This window comes from Nicrophorus vespilloides, unplaced genomic scaffold (assembly GCF_001412225.1).
Source record: "Nicrophorus vespilloides isolate i.1.1-1 unplaced genomic scaffold, Nicve_v1.0, whole genome shotgun sequence".
NCBI classification, from domain to species: domain Eukaryota; kingdom Metazoa; phylum Arthropoda; class Insecta; order Coleoptera; family Silphidae; genus Nicrophorus; species Nicrophorus vespilloides.
Genome location: NW_017097304.1, coordinates 62,406 through 84,562, shown reverse-complemented (window position 1 = coordinate 84,562; position 22,157 = coordinate 62,406). Strand labels below are relative to the sequence as shown.

Here is a 22,157-nt window from a genome sequence, read left to right as displayed (position 1 = left end):
TTTTTTATGATTATACACGAGTATAGTTTTTCGTTTACAGAAATTGCATCTAAATAGTATAAGTAAAAATAAACTAATACAATTGGTGTATATTCTTGTTATAACTTATATAAAACAAGTGCCTCGATTTCATTAAATAGATGCCTTAGCTTCCTTTCCGAACCTGTTGCATAAAACGGGCTTTAATGATATTACTTCAAAGTTCGTTTCCTTGTCGCATCATAATTGAACTAACCATAGTTCTATATTATACTTTGTTTCTAACTAATGTTTGATTATTTGATACAAATTCTTCAACTCTAAAATAATTTCACTTCATTTATTTAATGAACATTTTCAAAACAAATTCTACATTCTCTATGGAATAAAAATAAACTAAAACGCAAATTTATATTGATTAATAATGCACTTATAAATTGTGTAACATTGCTTCTATAAACAGATGGTATGTCAATCTTACTACTTAAAGGTATGGATTGAATAAGAAAACTTGGTTTATAAATTTCCGAATATATTTAGAGACGTGCAGCTGATGGTGACTCGATTAAGTGAGGATGCATAGAAAGAAGAAGAGAAAAAGATAGAGTGAGATAGAGTAAAATTTCAAAGCCTTCCGGACGTAGGAGAGCGATGAAAATGCTTAAGGCAACCTGAGAGGAGTCCGCTAGATCTCAGCTTCCTATCGCCACCACTTCTTCATCATGCCTCAACCTTTTTTTGTGTCGTGTCGGCGATGTAACTTAAAAAATGCATGAGCATGTGTGGCGAGGAGGAAGGCGAACGCCTAGTAGTAGAACAGGTCGACCGACGACGCAATATCCGCTCGACGCGTCGGCCGTGTCATTAGGGTGGATTGGAGGAGCCGCCGTCGTCACGATCGCTGCTGCCGCCGCCGCCACTGCCTTCACCCGTCGCCCCGCCGCCCGATTAGATTATCAACGGCACCGGCGAGGCTCCTCGTCCCGCGCCCCGTCCTTCTTCCGCCCGACCCCCCATTCCTCCCACCGTCGCCTGCCTATCCTATCCCGCGTTCCTCGCTTCGGGGCCCCGTCGTCTCCCATCCTCTCCGCCGCACACTCTTCGCTTAACCGCCTGATCCCCCCTTTTTGCCGAACCCCACATATTCCTGACGGCAGAACTTGTTGGCACGCAGCACGTTATTAGGAACGCGAAGCGAGCACGTATGATTGCGATATGACAGAATAAGGCACTCGACATGCTCGCCCAGTAACGAATTTTACCGTCTCCACATCTTTCTATACTCATGAAATCCATCCTCATCCCCTTATAGTGTCATCCCCAGCTCACCAAACAATCCTTTCCTTGCCACCGTGAATTGCACAATCCTTCTACAAAAGAAATATATTTTAAATATTTAAATATAAACTTACAGTTTGTCAACTACAGTCAACATAAATTAATTTCTAGAAATATTCATTCATTGACGGCGAACGAAAAAATAATTATCTGAGTTTTATAAATTGAAGGCAGTAAATGGTGCTGCTGCTGTAAATCAATGCGTGGTAGTCTAAGTTTCTGATGATAAAGACAAAACACTACGTAGAGACGAGACGAGACGAATAAATAACATCCCTGGATCTCCGATGCGTCGAGCGCTAAACAAACTAGGGGAGAGCCTGAAAAACAAAATAGATTAAGTTGACGTAATCGGACACCTTCAAGCCCCATTTGGAATCATGTTACCATTTTCACTTCTTGCCATCTTTTTTTTTTGTTACTTATTTACACTTCTTTTGTTTCAGGTAAGGTTTCCAAAAGGCCAAATTTTGGGTAAATATTTAAATATTAGTTTTATTTATATGATTTGTAAATGGGGAATAGTTAGTTGTTAAGATTGGGTGGTAAAAAAAGTAAGCAAATTATTGCATACAGTTGTTTCGGGTAAATATATATTTTTATTTAAAGAAATTCAAATGTATGTACAATATGTATATATAAATCTCTTAAGGACTAAGTCTTAGTAAAAAAATGTTTAGTAATAATCAGATGTTGGAGGTCGTCAGATCAGTAGGAGCAATTGGTGGCAGCGCCGTGAGCGTAAATCTCGTCGTAGACAAGTTGTTCGATCTTCATCCGGAGCGGTAGTTTTCGGTTGAGCGCTACTTGCTTAAGGTGAGGTTGCAGGCTAACCAAGAACTGGTAGTCGTCATCGTCATAGAGATGACGAGCAACAGCAGCAGCTGCTGCCTTTTCATGTTCAGCCTGACTTTTCTCCGATTCTATTTCCAAGAACTGTGTGACCAGATCATCAGCAGCGTGCCTCTTCAAACTTTTCTCCTGTTTAATCCCATCTGATATGTGGTCGATGGAATCTTCGTTATCACGTACTAACGTCAGCGAGTAGTCCGGTTCAATACTGGGCACCTTCCTAGTGATGTCCATCACTTTCGGTCTGGCGTTGATGGTGATTTCTCTCATGAACTCCATGGCATTGTAGTATGGCCATTTGGGATCTGATTCCCTACCATCGGACTTTCTGATAATCTTCCTGTAGGAATCTCGAAGGTTCTTCCAGCGCGACTTCAGGATCTCCTCTAAAACAAAAAGAAAAGTTTGACATGAGTTCGGAGCCTTGCGTCCGTGTAGTGTGATGAGTTACTTGAACAACCCATGACGTGTGCCACTTCGTCCCAAAGCTCTTCTCGCATGCTGGTATCAGTCTTCTCGCTGTGCACTTTATCCCACAAGGGCAGACGCAGATGAATCTGCTCGATCAGGTCAAAGTTGTTCATGGTCAAAGAAGGAGAGAGTTGCGGAGCGGCGACGTGAATCGAACGCGGTGCGAGAGCGACTGCCGCCGTTTCGCAGTGCCCAGGGAGACGCAGCAACGTCGCACCGCTCCGCCGCTCCCCGCGACGTCGCCGCTGCCGCCGCCGCCTCTTCCCCCCTAATGCCTGCCTCGCCGTATCTCTCGCTCCCCCTTTTCGTCTCTCTTTCCAGTCAGCCGCCACCGCCGCCGGCGCCATATCAACCGCCGCCACGGGCCTACCGTCGCCGTCCCTCTTCATCCCCCCCGACAGACACGCGCTCCCCTCGACAACGTCGATAAGGACATTTTACCAGAAGCGGCAACGCCGCGTGTACTTTGAAAATACCTACTAAACAAACAAAATTAAGAAAATGCATTAAATTATTTTTATACAACGAAAATTTAAACAACCCCTTTACACTAAATTGTAACCACTACCTACCTACTACCACTATTATTACTTATACTAAGTGTCCGATAGTAAAACTTTATTAGGAGAGAACATTAGGGGATAGGACACAAAAGTTCCCGAATCCCCAAATGTGTATAAATCGCACTTCGGTAGAAACGAGCGCAAAAGGCGCATAGAGATAAAAGTGAAGAGGGCGCGCTCATCGCTAGAACTGATTTATTAACTACTTGTTGCGAGATGTTAATCACCGATCTGCGAAGCGCGCGCGCTCTCGCCCTTCAGGGAATCCCCGCGCTCGTTACTTACATGCTTTTAGCCCTTTTCCCCCTTTGCTTTCACGCCATGGGCATTACGTTTTTGCCGACGCCATGGAGACATTAAACTCGTATTTGTGTGTGTGTACACACGTGAGTGCGGCCTCTCTCTTTAATTAAAGCGCTCCAAACCAAGATTATTTTTAGGAGACAACGCAAATAACTTTACGATACTCCAACCCGAAACTATATTGACATCAATGATATTAAATATATTACTTTCATGCAACGCCTCTTCATTATTGATGAATTAAACTTTAAATAAATATTCGTCTTAAATCTGCAAAACACTATGTAGCAAAATAAATTTAAAAAAAAAGTCCGTCTCACTCGTTTCGGTTTTCGGTTTTCTGTGTGAATTATGTAACACGATCACGTCGACGGCGCGGCTATGCGTGGACATTTCGTCTTTCTCATCGTTGCACCTCTGAGTTTCTTTTTCATTCCTTCTTATTGTGTGCTGCTCTTTGTTGTTGTTGTTATTCTTTTTGGTTCGTCCATTTCTGCAATATGCCGCTTTATTTGCGTGCCGAGCGGCGCGGCGCGTTAATTTATGTGCGCCAGCGTCCGCGCTTCCTGCCGATGCGAATTTCAAAACTCTTATTTTCCCTTTATACGATTCAATTTGAGTTGCTTCACGCTCTGCAGAAAAGATGCCCGAGGACGGTGCTCCAAGTCCATCGAAAGGGCATCTCTTCAATTATGCAGATTTTGTATTAAATGCGATATCAGTAAAATATGAATTTACTACCCAGATTTAGAACACATTTAATAATAAAAACATGTTAATTAATATTTATATTATTATTATTATATAATATATTGAAGTATGTTATGAAAGCAAAAAATAAATAATTGAAGACTTCCATGTTTGTCATCTATTGAGAATTAGGGACATTGAGGTAATTTTATTTATTTCTTTTTATTAAACTGTGATGAAAATTGATGAAGATTCGGTGAGTAGAGCCTGAAATTATATGGGAGTACGAGTGGTGTTCTCCGGGGCTTGATATTGTGTCGGAATCATTTATCAAGTCGTATTATTAGGATTGACATCACGAAGCGGCTGGCGCGAGGCAAACGCATAAACGATGAACAGCCTGTACGTGACCATTAAAAATGCCGAATGTGTAATCACCCCCGAAAAGGGGGTCGAACTGCACACACGCTCCTTCTTCCCTCACTCACTCATCTACAAACGAGACTGCCCTCTTCAAGCGCACTCGGATTATGACGAGGAGTGAAACTTAATTACACATCTGCCTTGTCAACGGATCACTAATTGCCCCACGAGATTAATATCGTGAGAAGAGCGGATCGAGGAAACGGTCAATTCCTGAGGGGGCGGCAGCAGTTTGACCTCAATATTTGGTCGCCGCCGTCCGACGTGTATGTGTTATGATATGGCCTGTCGGTTGTGTGGTGGAGGAGGAGGTGGCCCGATGTACAGGCGGAATAATAAACGAGACCAGTGGATGGTGTGAGGGATCATGAGGTGGGGGGGGGGAGGCAGACAACCGGCGAGCAGAGACGGGTCGGAATGGGTCGTTATGGGACGGAACGGGATGGGACGGGTCGGTTCGGGTCGGATCAGGTCGGACAGGGACGGAACGGGACGGGTCGGCGCACATACACACACACACATCTGCCGCCGCTGCGGGAATGCTAATAGCGGAAGGACCCACACCGAGAGGCCGAAACGCGCAAACCGTCGGCCAAACATACATACACATAATCCAACTCGCACTCTCCATGTGGAAACACTCTGAATTACGACGTTCTTTGCGTTTCGCGAAAGTTTCCAAAACCTCCATCGATGTTTCTAAGCCACCACTTCACACCGGAAAATATAAACAATTCGATTTAATATTAGTTTTATCTGCTTTATATTTTAGTTTATTCATGCGATAAACTGAAAATATATTTTTTTAAGCTACGTAAAATTGATTAAAAGAATAGTTCAGTTCATTATAAATGGACTGCGCTGTAAAACAGAGGACATTTTAGAGAGGAGTTTATTTATAATTAATTTAGTGAGCTCAAAATTTACACTAGTGTTGTATCGTATTTCTTAGCCTTTTCATGAGAATTTAATATATTGAATTTACGTGAACACATTCCTTATGAAACAAAATATTCTACAAAAGAAAACAATTTAGATTCACATTATATCTCACTTTGTAGTCATACTTGAAGAAATACAAATAAAATTATGTGTATTTATGTACAAATATATTTTAGCAAGTAATTAGTTTTGTCTATATATTCCAAAAAGAAATGATTTTTGTTGTTTTCGCATTTGCAGCATATAATTCATGTCTCGAGTAGGATCAAACTCGGCGGAAGTTTTCAAATGAAGAGGAGAACACGAGCGGATAACATATCCTTTAGTTCTTATTTTATATATATTTTTTGTCCATCGGATGGACCTTTTTTTACGGCTAATTGTGCTCATACAGCGAACATTAAAATCGCATCCTGCGACGACTTCGCGGTAAACGACAGTATAATAGTTGGAAGACCGTTGCGGCGATATCGTCGGATGTATTATTAAGAATCTCGCGCACAAAAACGGCCATTAACTTTTTTCGCATCGTGCGAGATTAACAATTAATATTTCTATGCGGTTGAACGTAAGAGGAGACGACGAACTTGGCCCGTTCGCATCCCGCAGCTTTCTTTTCCTGTGCTCAATTCACCTATAAAACGGTTCTTGGATCATTTGCACATTTGCAGAATGAGAAAACGTTTATGGGAACAGGGCGCTGTGCACTTGACCAAAATGTTCGATATCATCGTTGTTTTTTTGAAAAATAAAATGTTTCGTTGTTGCGATAATGAAGTAAAAAGGGGGGTTGTAGTTACTCCATGAGCAGAACAAAGTGTGTGTGTGTGTGTATGCGAGGTTCGCGGGTGGTCCTATGGCCGAGGGGGGTTGAACTTTGCTAGTCGCGCCATGTGTGCGAGCGCTCCACGGGCGGCAGTATAGTAGAGAGCGTAGTTGTGGGGGGGGGATGAACGGCATGTGGCCGGGGGGGAGGGCGATTTCCCCCCAGAAGCGAACAACAGCAGGAGGACCCGTGTCGTGTCACCGTGCCGTGCCGCCCTGCCACGCTCACGCTTCCGTGCGTGTGCACGCCCGGGGCCTTCGTGCATAGCAGAACAAGGTATCGAATAAACCGAGCTCTGGAATACACAACGATATCCTCCGGCCCTACAAATTCGCTCGCCTCTCGCATCCGAAATAATAACAATAATGATGACGAGGCAGAGAGCATCCCATCACCTCCTAACAACAATAACAACGACAGCAGCAAAAAATAATAACACGAAAACAAAATGCAGAGGCTCTTGGAATTGTTTTACATTTCTATTACATATATATATTCATATGTAGGCATCACTCGTATAACACGGTAATTTTATAATACTTTTAGAGACTTGTAAGCAAACCTTTAGAAAAAAGTAAAGTTTGCAGTCTTGTATTTTTTTTTGTAATTTTTAAAAATTCCTTTGGAGCGTATATTGAGTCGGCATGAGTAATGGGGTGCAATGAACACAATAACCGCACGGTCAAATACGAGGGCTTTCTGGGGATTTGCAAAAGCGGAAATGTAATTGAGGCTCGCGCGATTTTTAATCGATGTTGCCGATTCGGAATGGGGAGGAAAGAAAGTCACTCTTTTTGGCGTGGAACGAGAGAGGGATGGTTGGATGAGCAGCATGATGGGGGGTCTGAGGGGCATCGTTAATGAGGGGTCGCGAGGCGGCCTCAAGAGCCGGGGCGATGAGTGATTGATGCTGCCGCTCGCACTAATGATGCCGCCAGTGCTCCTCCGTCCGGCCGCTTCATCCTAGTCCACTTTTTTTACCTCTGTGTCTCTCTCTCTCTCCCATTTCCTTCTGAACGTTGCATTGTCGCTTTATCCATCTCTGTCGCACGCATTATCCTCATTATACGGGGCCCCCATAAACGTGGTCTTATCTTTATTAGCTTCTCTCTCGCTCGGTAGCCGCACGGTGATGATGATCGCGGGGATTCCCCCTCGGTCTTCTCATTAGCTTCCGCATAGTGGCGTCCAACTCGCCCCGCGCCGCCACTTCTTCTACCGCCCCAGCCATCAGAACTACTCGGCTTGATGGCGGGGCGTGAGGAGCAGGGGCAGGAACAAGTAAGCATTGTATGTATGTGTGTATGTTTCCGCCGCCTCTCCACCGGTGTGGTCTGTACGGCCCACACTCCGCTGTCCCGTATATCCACGTGCATATATATATATATACAACCCAACCGATGTTTATGTTCCAAGTATCCAGCATCTCTTAAAGCCCACACCCGTCTTCTCTCCTTAACAACCAAATAAAACCCGACCGCGGAACCGTCGTAAACCTTACACACGTATAACAAATAATTACGGCCCGCCGACATCATTTTCCAGGGTCCACGACTCTCTCCTCACCCTTTGGATCCGCACCTCATATCAAACACGGCCCACTTGCTAAATGACATTTTTAACACGAGAAAAGAAAGCCTAGGGAAAATAATGTTTTTCTCGTAAATAACCATGCACATATTTTTAGAAATCTAAATGCATTTATGCCCTTTGTAAACTAAATAGTTAAAATAGTGTTTGATCCCTTTTACAATACAATGAAAATTTTCATGTATTTTTAATGTAATATTTTGAAAACGTGAATATAAATTAGAGGGTGAGAACTGCACGTATTGTGTCACATGTTTCACGTGCTCAAAAGTCTCTACATTTATCTATAACTTCTGAAACAACTATGTCATAAACAAGTATTCGATTGTGGTTTACTCAATTTAGATGATGACGTGCAGTATGAAACATTAAAACTTTCTAAACAAACTGTGGACGACTTTATTCTGAATTTTTCAGTTACGAAAGGATGAGATTCTGTTGGGATAGGGTGGCGTTCTCGATGGTTGCTTGATTTAATTGGACTTAATGATATACGCCGATTCTGGTCGGTGCGATAATGCGACCGGAGGAGCAATTACGGAGAAACACCCCCCTTTTCAGAATGAGCAAACAGCAGAAATATAAAACTGAAAAAAAATAATATGAAGAAATTGGGACAGAGACGACGAAGGATATTCAGCGGACTCTCACCTTCTCTCCTGCTGAAAATAAGATGCGGGGGTGGCGTGCGGTTGGCATCAGTGGAGTAGAAGTCATTCCACCTAATTAGGCGGCCGCGAGAGGGCCGCCGCGCTCGAAATGAGATAGCGGTAATGCGATTAAACTCGCTCCGTGATTCGGTATGGGGAGCGGCGGAACCCTCACCCGCCTCCGATCCCGTTATATACGTATATATAGGCATATATATATATACAAACATATATATGTCTATATATACATACATACATACATACATAACGGGTGGAACACCTGCGACGTGTCATCCCATGTTGTACAACCCCAGGGGACACGGCGTGCACCAAATAAATTTTACATTTTGCCAGCGGTGGAAAGTGAAGTGGCATCCCCGCCGCCACCGTCGACATTCCATCCGGATCCCGTAATTTTATCCAACAATCTAATAACAAGAATTTTCGGTCGCTCACATTCTTATTTGAGAAAGACTAAAAATAAATGTATTGATAAATCATGTACACGGTCATATTAAACAAAAAATAGGGTGGACCAGAAAGGGTGGTTTCGCGGCCGCTCCTTTTGTCGCAAATCTTAACAGAAATATGCGGTTTACTAAAAGAAGCGAAACAGAAAACTCAACTTCCGTTTAATTTTGCTATTAACTTTCTATATCAGTTTATGCCTGTCTCTTCTATGTCTATGAAAATATTAAATCTTAAATAAGAAAAAATGAATAGAGTAAGTCTTCGACTTACGTGGTTAATTCGCTCCAAAAAGAATTCCAATAGAAATCTTATAGAAACCTCTTAGAAATCCCATAAAAATATCATTTAAAAACCACATAGAAATCCCATAGAATCCTTAATGCATCCCATAGAAATCTATAAATATTGTGTTATCGATGTTTGTACTTTAGCAACATTCTTTTCACCATAAATAGTAGAAAGTTAATTTGAGTGTTGAACTTTTCCTGCATACATGAAATGTGGAAAGCTTGCTCATCCTCATTTGTTGAAACCGTGTAAGTCGAGGACTTACTGTAGTTATTTAAATAATAGTATTAAAATTAGTTTTTTTTCACTATAACATTTATTTATTTATTAATAGAACGTGTTGTTTTATAAATATCAATTTCTAATTGGAGTATATATGAAAACAGGAAAATCTTTCAAATAGACAATTTGGGAAAGGTTATACATGATTCTGAGTGAATACTGTACGTAAACTGGATGGCTATAACTTTGATTGATATCATTCTAAACTGGTGGTGGTGGATAAGGGTGGAGACGCTTCTGCGAAAGGGATGGTAATTGTTCCGTAACGATCAAGGCCATTATGTTAATACGAGTGACGGTGAAAGTTAGTTTATAAACACACCCTCTTTGTTGAAGAATTAGCAAAAGTATAAATTCCGAACGAAGCAATTAAGAGTAGATTTGAATTTCTGGTGGTATGTTTACATCTTCCGTTTTTTCCCGCATTCAAATTGCGACGCGTTCTCAATTGTCAAGTGGACGCAATTTTCCAGAGGCGGCTTATCTGGCAATGAAAACTACTTAGGACGCAATTAAAAGAACAGATTTTCGTTTACAGTTGTGTTTTTAATTGAATTTTCTAATTCGTGATTTGTATATGAAATATTTCCCGTCTAATATAATATAATTCGTTGAGCTGCGGTGATTAAGAATGATTGTAAGCGGGTCTTGTTTAAAACTTTTGAACTATTTGACTTAGTCGTATCTATTAAAAGCTCCCAGAATGAGGTGGACTAAACCCTAGGCTTAGTTAGTAAGATGAATCAAAGTAACAGTAAGGTTACCACAAATATTTGTTAATGATATAAACGGGTATAGTTCAGTTATGCTCGTGCAGCATGGAAAATGTTAACCCGAATATTGCGAATGTAAAAGTTATTTGCCAGTCTTTGTTGGTTTGTGCCGACGTCGAACGTGGTGCAAACAATTAAAATATGCAGATGACGTTCGAGTGGGGCGGCTACGGATTTAATGTGATGACATTGTTTTCGCCGCAACATAGGAACGGCATTGGAGGCGGGCGGCATCAGAGGTGGCGGCGGTGTCCGTTTGATGCGTTGCATCGGAGCGCTTGAAAAGGCTATTGAACCGAACAGCGCGTTATTCTTAAGCTCCAAATGGGTAAATAATAAATATGTTGTCTACGTATTGATGGAATGATATAATGGTTACGGAGCCCCGCGTCCCATTGTCGGTTCCGGACGAACGTCAAAATCGCGAAACCTCACAATGCGACTGTGAATAATGAATGTTGTGTTCGCATCTCTCACATACACTCTCTAACACACACACACACACAAATATACCATCCACCGGCTGCACTGTGCAGATCCGCATATAAAGTTATCATCCGCATAATATCACTTGACATTGTTTTTCAGCCGCGGCGCTACGCGCTTCACATGTCACCGACACACAAAGCTCGAGAGCTTAAGTATCCCGGATTTGATTGTCACTACAATGACGTCGGACTGCATTCACTAAAAATAAATTTGAACAACAACAAAAAAAACGCGACGATTTTTAAAGCCTGCCTTCCCCTACATTATTTATTGCTACATCAAAATTAACTAAAAAGTAAAAAAATCAAACAAACATGATAGTTAAAAGTCAGTGCCAAATCGATCTATAATGAAAACGTGTTTAGCGTCAATTTTTTTACCAGTAAAAAGTATTTAATGATGAAAATAGTATTCGCTTTCTGGCAGAAAAACGTTTCATAATTGTGTTAGTCTCGGATAACGCAATTTGTGTATCGCCGCATTTCCATGGAACCGAACATCCGAGTTATAGGAGCAAAAGTAAAGCGGTTTCCTTCCAATAATTGTATTCACGCAAATAAAAAATATATATTATGGGGTTAATTGGAAATGGCAAATAAAGTACTAGGATGTGAAGACCTTGGGTATCCGAGCACATATTTAGATGGTATCATAATGGTAGTAGTTGACATTCGTCATTAATCGATGAAGCTCATCAAGCTGTTGAGGTGTCGTGTATGTTTGGGTCTAGTGCAGTTTCGGAAGGACGTGAGCTTCGGTTCACGTTTTATCCCGCTATTTCTGTATGGGATATATTTTTAGTCGCGCGGAAAGCGAGCACACGCACCGTAGCACACGACTATCGAGAGAGATGGAGACAGAGTGATGCACACGCATCATATATATGTAGATAGAGAGAGAGAAAGAGTGATATAGACAGGCTGATTACGGTAGCAGCAATAAATATTGGGAAAACAATCGGGACAGATGGTATTGACGATGTGTTCGGGTCTACGTTGATGGGACGGGGTCTGGTCGAGCGGAAGGGTTCGGTGGGCGAGAAAAGCAGGCGCGGAGTTGCGGGGAGCCGTTGGGCAGATGGGACAGGACGGGCCCATCTAGAGTTGTGCGCGGGCTGCTGGTCTCCCCCCTCTCGCATGCGGCTCGTCTCTAATTGATGCTGTAATCACATATCCAAAGCCGCTGCCGCCCCTCATCCAACCGCCTCCCCTCTTCGGGGGCCCGCATTTCGTGCAGGCCGCGCCCGCACACACATCACAACGTGCCATACACATGGGCACAGCTAAACTTCGTAAGACGTGAGACGATACACACACAACTTTTAACTTTACGTCCAGATTGCAACGCAGTTACATACAAATCTCTTCATTATTTTCATAAATAATGGTTGTTTAAATAAATTCAAAGTAAACCATTCTTTTTTTATTCATTGCTAAACTTTGTTTCGTGTATTTAATTGCTTGATCAAATTCTTTGAAACAAAACAAACACAGATATTGGGAATCATAATTGTTAAAATAATTATATAATCACGTTGTAATTAATATATTGTTTTATAAATTTCGTTAATTCTCTTAAAAGTTAACAATAAATTTCAACGACAAGTGTTTTGTCTTTGAATGCTTGCGAAATTAATTAATATTATTTGGCTGCAGAACGTCAAAATCACAATTCGAGTACTTTGATTTATATAAAGTTAGTTGGCTTTGGTGTTGTTTGCAACTGGGGGTCAAGAGGTTCTCGCTGATGGTTTTGTACGTGACACGGCTCCGAGTTCGACCCTCGAGGATAGATCGAGAGGGCGCCGCAGCAGCAACCAAAAACCCTCTTCCCGTACAACAAACATAGACATTTGGACCAAACAGCAACCAAGGTCCATTCTTCGAGTAATTAAGTGGAAGCGCAAATCTCGCCACACCAATGCAACGAATTCAATAAACAATTCACGCTCGCTTCATTTCATGAATTGATCACAGATACATCTTCATCATCGATAATGTGCACTCCTCGAATAATCTGCTTATTCATTAACACCTAACGCATAAATTTGAATACAGCATTCAATTTTATGATTAATCTCAACACCAGTGGCTCTCCGGAATAAAATAAAAGTTCCCAGAATTACAAAATCTCAACAAACTTAATTTTATAATAATATAATAGCTTAGATTTATGACTGAACTGCAATCCTATTTGCAAAACTAGTTTTATTTTTCTCAAAACTGAAAGAGATAATTGTCGCGAAAAATTGTGTGCGCCGCGAGTGTGCAGTGCAGATAGCGCTTTTTAAACCCCGAATAATAATGAAAACAAACAACAAACGAAACAAAACAAAAACTGGGAAAGGATATTCTTTGGCCCGCGTCCAGGGTACCGCGATTCGAGCGCCAAAACTTTAATCAGATCGGCAGTAATTCGATGTGGCACCAGCTTTTGTTTATCCTTTTTTTATTATCCCACTCGTTTTTAACTTATATTTTTTTCTTATACTCCCAGAGGACAAAGTTGCGTTCGTGTTCCGAGCGAAATCAAGTCAAAAATGTATTCGCATGTGATGCGGCATGTCGAACTGGAAAGGAAGGTTTTATAGATGCAAATTTATGCACGCCCGCAGCGATTTTCGCGCAAATTAAGAAACTTCGTTTTCGAACTAATGAGTTATGCCAAAAAATGTTGGTAAGATCTAACGGATGATTTTTGGAAGGGGTTTCCGGATCTTAATGGGTTGGTTGGGTCTCGTCATGTAGAGCAATCTCGAGGTCCAGATTTGCGATCACAGACTTTATCTAAACCTAAGCGTGTATAAATGTACATTGTATCCGCCGTAAAACCGGAAGCGTGATGCTGGTTTGAATGGGGGTGGCGGAAGTGCTGAGGGGACGGCGGTTGTGATGTGCGCGCACTCAACAGGTGTCCTTTCGCCCGCAGCCGACTTCTCAGCAACCGGATCTTTCGTCCGTTGCGAGTGTTAATCTAAAGGCCAACGATACCCGATCTTTGTGTAAGAACCGGAAACGGGGACATCACTAAAGGACAAAAATGTAAGAATCGATCCAGTAGAGTTTTATTTTATTTATAGAGTTAACTTTCTATACGATTTAATTAAATTATCTGATTTACAAATTTAACACATTTTAAATAAACTTCTTGCGTGAGCGCCCTTCGTAAGTGTATACAACATAAAAAATGACAAAAAATAAATGGAACAAGTTAAATTTTACTAAATGCAATATTTTAAAGACTTACTATTAACTCCAACAAAATGAGTTGCCTTAATTCGAATTATGTATTTTTATACAAAAATGATCGGATATTATAAAAATATATAATAAGTTCAGGGTATTTTATAAAGTAATTTATAGATACACTTGGTTCTCTTTTTATGCGGTAGATACGTTCCACAGGAAAACGCATAAAAATAAATCGCACAAAAAAGGATTAGACACACGTATAAAAATAAAGGATATGTTCCATAATTTTTTTTAAACCGCATAAAACTAAATCAATGAGTTACAATATACCGAAAATCGCATAAAAAAGGGTTTATTAAATTTCAGAAAAATATAATCTTAACATATTCCTTCTAAATGTATACGGAAAAATTTTCCCAAAAAAAAAATACAGAAAATTTTTATGAAAGTTAATATTTCTTCACATTTTTTTCTTTAGAATTATCGTCGCTATATGAGAGTGTTCGGCATAATTTGCGAACTGGTTCGAAATCACTTTCATCACTAGAAGAGATAGTCAGCATATCAGATCTATGTCCTGAAGATAATGATTCTTCACAAGTAAAATTAGTCTCAACTTCGCATGTTGATTTTTTCCCTTTGACAATATAATCAGTGATTAAACTTTGCGATGGCTTTGCTATTTTTTTTTGTACAATTCCTGATATCCAGAAATACAATTCTGAAGCTCGCGTTGAAAATTCAAGTTCAGAATTATCATCTTTTTCTATGAAATGGTTTGCCAATTTGTGTCCAAACGTGTCAAAATGGCCTAAAATAGTTATTTAAAAAAACCGCATAAAAAGAGGACGGAGTGTATAATAAAGTATTTATAGATTTTTGTTTGTTTTTCAAACAAATACATTATCAAAACCATAATTTAATGCGTTTGTAACTTATAAGTTATTAATTAATAAGTTATTATTAGCGATCTTAAGTGAAGTAATTTGAAATTTTTTCAAATTGTCAACATTTAAATATTTGATCTATATTATGTGGCGCCACCTAGTATAGGCTGCTAGTAAGCAGACTACGAAAACAGTTTTGCACAGGATTTTCTAGTACGAGCTTCAGCTATCGCACTGCAGGAGTAGCTAGGTGGCGAAGCAGGTTGCGCCCTGTGTGCGGAGGCGGCGCAATCCTCGCGCACTTGCGCAATTTCTTATTTAGCCCAATATATTTTATTTCAGCACTAAATCGAGGCAAAGAGAGAGGGAGAGAGAGATAGAACCCGTAGACAGGCCGGTGGAGACCTGTTGATATTGGTTATTTAAAAAAACAAATAACCACATGTTGATCCTCCTCCGTTGCTCTCTGTATATTTCGTCTCCTCCACCACTCTCATAGAGGCCGTGCCTATATAAAACATTGCCTCTCTCCTCTTTAAAATTTGTTACTAGCTGGACATCGACCGGACACCGAACCCTTGGTTCTTATATATATTATATATATATATAAATATATATATTTAAGCCCGAGGCTCCCCTTCGTCTTTCACTCCTTATATGTATATATATAATATAGATATATATATATATATATATATATACATTTATAATTGCTAGTCTATCAATATATAATAAATAAATATATATATTTATGTATATAGATATATTATATATATATATATATATTCTGCCAGACAGAAATAAGTTGTACGAGGTGTGTCAGATTCGCCTGTCCATCCAGATTCCAGATCGAAGAGTGGATGTGTGTGTGTATGTGCAGCCGCAAAGATAAGTGCCTTTGTGCGTAGCGTATAATGGGAAATTAGAATGCGATAGATACGTCCGAAAGGGGGCGCTCCGAGTAATGAGTAATGGCTCTTCCAAGGACCGGTTCCCGTGCCTCTGCGTTGTCCTTTTTTCTTTGTTTTCGTTCCTTGAAAGCTTATTTCATTATCTCTTGCCACTAATCTACCAGTAGTCAATCTTTGTCACTCCCTCGGAGGAGTCCGCGGCGCTTAAAAGGAATAACCACCCATGTAAGGAAATTAGAAAGGCAACTCCTAATTTAAACACGCGAACGACACGATTAAGTTTCAGTGATAAGACGATCCTCTTCTCTTGTCTACAAAACTGCTTTTCATTTCTTTCCCCCACAGAACGAAACAAACAAAAAAAAAACGAGTATTCTACTGCAGTTCGCAAAAAGAAGAAGAGAATGAGATCGAGGGGGTGTTAGGAGAAAGGAGGGAAATAAAATAAAAGGGGGGTTGGGGGTGTGGGGTCTGTAGAAAACAAAACAAAAAGGACGACGTCAACTAGGAGGAGGATGAAGTTCGCCCGTGGGTTTCCAACGATGCACGCGAAAAAAGAGAAACGAACAGGAAAAATAAAAGCCGAAGCTCCGCAGCGGTGCCTGCAGGATGAAAAAAATAATCCTGCAGCGAAACAAGGTGGAGGAAATGGGGGGAATAAAATAAAAAAAACACGTACGGAACTCGGTTGTAAAAATAATTATTTAACTGCGATATTTGTGAGTCGTATGTGCGATTCGAATGAGTCCTCCTAATTCGCTGAAGTGGAGTCATAATTATTTGAGGCGAAAGCTCGATAAGTAGGTCTGAGCTTTATTACGACCTTCCCCCTTACTCCGCGTTTCTTATTTCGCTAGGGTCCTTCTTATTAAAGGGGATTCGCTTACATACTTCCAGAAAAAAAAAGGCGAGGGCTGAAGGGGATGGCGCTTTCTCGTCCCCCGCACAGACGAGCATCAAAAGAAAGTGCAGAATTTAATTTACTCACCTGCACTTTAATTAAGGCATGGCTGGTGAGGGGGTGTAGGTGCATAAGTTTCAAGACCCCCGTCACCCTTCCATTTACGAAGCGCGACCTCCCATCATTTTAGGGATATGCAAAATGCTAAGCATGCGTGTGCGAACGGCATTATGTAATCATCATTTTCATTATGTGTGTTTGTGTTTTATTTTTGTCTTCTCTTTCTCGCTCGTTCGTTCGTTTGCTCCAATTTTTTCTTTTTTGCTTTTGCTTCTTTCCTCCCTTTTCTAATGTGCACCTGTACATAATAGCGCCTTTGCGCGAGCTTTATCAACGCAAAACCATAGAAACCCTCGCGCTAGAGGGAGCTATTTTTCCTTTGTGGAAAACGGAAAGGTCGGATCCGAAAACCCATACCACCGTCGTCCAGCCCGTAAGGGTTTTCCCAACTCTCTCTCTCTCTTGCTCACTCTCTTTCCATCTGAACCTCCCTAACACCACCGCCTCCGCCTTCGTCGCCGCCACCGCCACCCGGGAGGGCTTTATACAACCCTCGGAGTTGTGCCGAATCATCCCTCGGAACTCTCGTCCCAAAACCCCCGACAGTGTAGAGCGTTGGGGGCGGTTGGGTGGTCGGTCGCATCCCTAGTCCGGCTCACCATTCCGAATCAGTGGCCGCAACTTTTCTTTTCGCCCCAAAACCGGCCCCAACGGACACCCTCGCCCATTTCGGGTCAATAAATAACCGACCCACTCCTCTTTGCCTCGCCATATAATCCCTCCGCAAAATCTGGATCGCCGCTTGTTTGCATATCGTCACGCCACGCCACCCCACACCCACTCACCCCTGTTTACACATACCATTGTCATTTGTTCACGATTTCTCAAACAATTGAATTTGAATGTATCGCAACAGTAATTGTCACGTATTTAAAATATATAATTCATTAGGAGCATCCACAAAAAGGAGTAAACTGTATTTCCAGGTGTCTATACAAATCACACGTCAAATACTCATATTGTTTATGAGGTTTCTCATGTTTCTGTTTTTTATTCTTTGGACAGGGCAAAAAAATATATATAATGTTCGGAGTTTTTCAAGAAGCAGTGAAAAACGAAAACAAGAAGAGTAAATAAAAAGATGAGAAAGGAGGAGAGTGAACGAGCGAGGGCTCCCGTCCTCAGATGGCAAAGCTCCAAACAGACAAGACGAAAGTTTATTAACTTTTTTTCTTCTGCCGTCACAAGCTCGCCGCTCCTCGATCTCCCAGTCAGTACTTCCCCCATACCCCGGGATAATAAAACTGTTATCAGCTTCTGGTCGCCTTTCTTTCATCGCAGTCTCCGTCTTTTTTCGGAGACTCCCTCGATATTCGTTATCAATGCGTCCTCTCTACCTACATTGTTTATTTTGTCCGCAGAACTCCAGCGGGGAACCGGTATACAGGAAAGTGGCGATCGTCGAAAACTTCTTTGATATCATCTACAACGTCCACGTCGAATTGGAGGGTCGTCCGGGAAAGCACGCGGGACAAAAACGGACTTATCGAACGGTGAGTTGTTATTTTTTTTCTTCTTTTATACCATTTTCATTCGAAACCCATCCTTCGACGACTTTATATATATTTTCTCGTTCCCTTCACATTTTTTTTATCACATGTATTCGTTGCAAGAAAATATTGTATCTATTATGTTAATAGTTGTTCAATGACAAATATTGCTAAGCTTTATTCATTGCAAATATAATAATAAAATATAATTTTGATATAATTTATATACAAAATCACAGACAGATTTTTTTTTGCTTTCAATTTTTATGATTAATAATCTCATACTGACGTTGAATGCTATTGTTTTGTTTTTAAATTAAATAAGCATTCGATTGATATCGAGATTATTCAGTGGATGTCAAAATGATTATTGTAATTCTGTTGTTTGATTGATTAAGTGATTTTTGATATGAAGTGCAATCACATTTCTGCAGTTTCATGTGTAACGAATAAAATAACAATAGCGTTTTTTTTTTTTTGATATTCGAGTGTTTCGTTAAATTGATACAATGCAATTCGGCGGGGCGGGGGTGTGGTTGTAGAGTTTGGAATGAGATTGGGCCGCGGAAGGGAGAGGGTTGCTGCATTGTATCTGGCCGACTGCGTTTCGCTTGATATTCGGCGGATGTCGCACCTGTTGATTGTCAATATTTCAACGTTTGTAGTCTGGGCGATATGGAAATACGGATATTGGGTCGGAAACATCAGTGTATTTGGTTTAAGGGAGGAAGATCGTAACTAAAACCTCCCACCCTTTTCACATACTTATTAAATGAGTTGTGGTTTTATTTGATTTACATTACTTTAACTTTTGATTCTTCTTCTTTTACTGGAATTTGATTTCTTTGTATACTCTAGAAAATATTTCAAAGAATAATAATAGATAAATTCAGATCCGTTGCATCTATTGTCGCAGATTAATTAATTAATTGTTGGAAGTTTACGACTCGGATTAATGTTCGGGTGAAATGTGTGGGTAGCTTCTGAGGTGTACCGTGAAAGTAGTTGTGGGTCAGGAGAGATGAGTAGGCGTGTAATAAGTACCCAGGGGCGTCCATGCTGTAATGATAAGGTTGGCAGCTCGGGCCGTACATTTGTGTTGGCAACACAAAACTTTTTTCATCTTGCATGCAAGTGTGATGAACAAAGAGTATGTGTATCTGTTAAAATGGTTGGAGAAGGATAGTGGGGTACTCGTTGTTCGTCGCATCCTGCCTGAGGCTGTTGCGACTACAAAACTCCAAGGATGCGGCGCTGCGTGTAAAAGGGAGAGAAAGATAGAGGAGGATAGTGGGAGAACACGAATGGTCCTCGATTTACATAACACATAAAAACGTTTATTGAAATGCCAGTCGCATGTTTAACAATTGTTGTTTTCATTCCAGATAACGGAGACGTACGCGTTCCTGCCTCGGGAAGCCGTCACTCGCTTCCTCTTGGGCTGCACGGAGTGTCAGAAGCATCCCCGGTCCCCATCACCGATCTCGGTACTGCCAACACCCAGTCCGAGCCCCACGCTACCCCCGTTGATGCTGGGGACGGTTGCAGCGACGACCACGACGCCCACGGCCGCAACGCCTCTGCTTCCGGTGCAGCACGTCCACCCGACGAGTCCCTCAGAATACCACCCGCAAATACAGCCGACCTACTTGGATCTGGGCAATTCCACAAAAAGTAAAACTCCACCCCCGACGAAAAGCAACACCCCTCCGCCGCCAACGTCGCATCCGCATCATCATCTGTCTCCTCTGACCCTGGACCTGTCGCAACCACATCTCCACCACCTTAAAAACGAGGACACTATCCAGAATTACTCTAAAATCGAAACGCATCCGCGAAGTCCCCAGAGGTCCACGAATCCTTTGGACGTATGCAACTTAACGTCCAGAGACTCTCCCAGAACGCCGCCAAAGAAGCGACATCTTTATCAAACCTGCACCACGTCCACGCCGACCACCCCCAAGCTTTGGTCTCCCGTCGAGAGCATCGAACGCGAGCAGTCGGAACTCATCCGGCGGCGGCGGGAGGGTTTCATGGCCACCGAGATTGACTATTCCCTGCCCATCACCACCACCTACTTGAAATACATGCGAAGCCTTGGGTGCACCGATGAGGACGCCCTCAAGTTCGAAAGCAAAAACGTGAGTTCCCATATTGAACACTTCTTGCATGACGCCATCTCCCATTACTACTATTAACACATCTTCACTTCATCGCTGTTTATTCTGTTACTTTGTATATACTTTAAACCAAATAATTTTATTATTTATTTATTAATTAATTTTTATTATTATTTAATAAACACATTTTTACACTCTTTTAAACATGAAAACTGCCATTCTTTTATTTCATTCAACAAAAAAACACATTTACCTTATTTATGCACTTTTGATATATTTAACAATGTTACTATATATGTAAGTATACTTTTTCCAAAATATTATAGGTTCTAACATCAAACTACAGCAATAGTAAAAATTGCAATGAGTTTCAGAAAATGTAGAAAGTGAGTTTTCTATATTATCTACCCATATTTAATTTTTGAAAATTAAGAGAAAACTATAAACAATTAACAAACGCATAAATCATTATGGTTATTTTAGGGAATAATAAATAATATTAAAAAAAGTTAATTATATTTCTTAAACAAATTGATTACCCAATGACAGAAACCCTTATGTATCTGATCAGTGTCATTCATCCTTTTGAATTATTTTGAATGACACTGTTATCTAACTCACCATATTTACCTTGTCACCATACTGTTATTTTCTTTAGTTTGGATATGAGTAATAATTTTCGTTCTCTCTTTCCACCACCTACCCTTTCATTTATGTACTAAAGCCTCATCGTGGATGATGCCATAACTGTCGCCACCAGACCGCCAACCTTATAAACTTTTCATCAGCCACTATATTATTATTATAGTCATCCTCGACCCACCCACTAGAGCTGCTTTCCAAGCGTCATCCCCCTTTTAACACCCCTGCACCGTCGCAGCCATTCCCCCCTTCCCAACCTGCGGTACACATAAAACTATATCGATCCAAAATTTTATTTATTACGCCCAACGCGACACCCTCCCTGCAGAACACAGGACACGGACCCTCATCAAAATAGTAAATTGAATTCGTTGTGCGAATGGAGCACCATTCGGATCTTAACCATCGTCTTGACGCATGTCAAAGTTATCATCGTGAAATTTTAAACAGTTTTCCAGCTACTCGGAGATATTCAATAAATTTAAAAAAAAAAACGTTGTTTACTAAGAGCAGAGCGAATTGTGAAATTATATATTGCCAACCGAAATGTAAATAAACATCTTATCGTACATCTCGGGCACATTATCAGGCCAACAATTTAAGAGATGCGGTTTGTTCAATTCGATGTGAAATGTTTGCACTCTCAATTGATGTTTGATCGATATTTATCAATAAATATACATATAAAATAAAATAACAAGACAACATATATGGAAATAATAAATATATTTTTTTTATATTAAATCTGATGATTGATTGATGATGATTTTAGTTACATTCGAGTAATTAATAAATTACAAAGTAATTTAAATTTAATATTTTTGTAAATTGGAAAATTTGCATAATTGCCATAATACAATATATAAGAGCTGTATAGCAATTGATACGGTATTAATAAATGCGAATATCTAGTTGATCTAATAAATTTGATATTATATTTATTTCCCATGTGCCTGATGATATTT

General features: G+C 40.7%; 2 protein-coding genes across 3 annotated transcripts in view; one reads left to right on the top strand and one right to left on the bottom strand.

Moving 5' to 3' along the window:
- The window catches only part of LOC108559695 (nucleolar protein 4-like), an 89,201-nt gene that overhangs the window by 9,040 nt on the left and 58,004 nt on the right, over positions 1–22,157 (top strand). For both annotated transcript variants that reach the window (XM_017917043.1, XM_017917042.1), the window contains exons 2-3: positions 18,302–18,433; positions 19,816–20,571. In XM_017917043.1, the coding sequence (XP_017772532.1) occupies positions 18,302–18,433; positions 19,816–20,571 (888 nt within the window). The remainder of the gene's footprint in view (positions 1–18,301; positions 18,434–19,815; positions 20,572–22,157) is intronic.
- LOC108559696 lies at positions 1,950–2,828 on the bottom strand. Its single transcript, XM_017917044.1, has 2 exons — positions 2,621–2,828; positions 1,950–2,555 (listed from the first exon to the last, which is right to left on the bottom strand). Exons 1-2 carry the CDS (start codon positions 2,751–2,753, stop codon positions 2,026–2,028), a joined length of 663 nt encoding a protein of 220 aa, XP_017772533.1. The 5' UTR covers positions 2,754–2,828; the 3' UTR covers positions 1,950–2,025.

Excerpts from the sequence above, each read along its gene's own strand:
- LOC108559696 (XM_017917044.1), bottom strand. The coding sequence starts at position 2,753 with ATGAACAACTTTGACCTGATCGAGCAGATTCATCTGCGTCTGCCCTTG. Across the intron at positions 2,556-2,620 it reads ACACGTCATGGGTTGTTCAA|AGGAGATCCTGAAGTCGCGC; the intron begins GTAACTCATCAC and ends TTTTTGTTTTAG.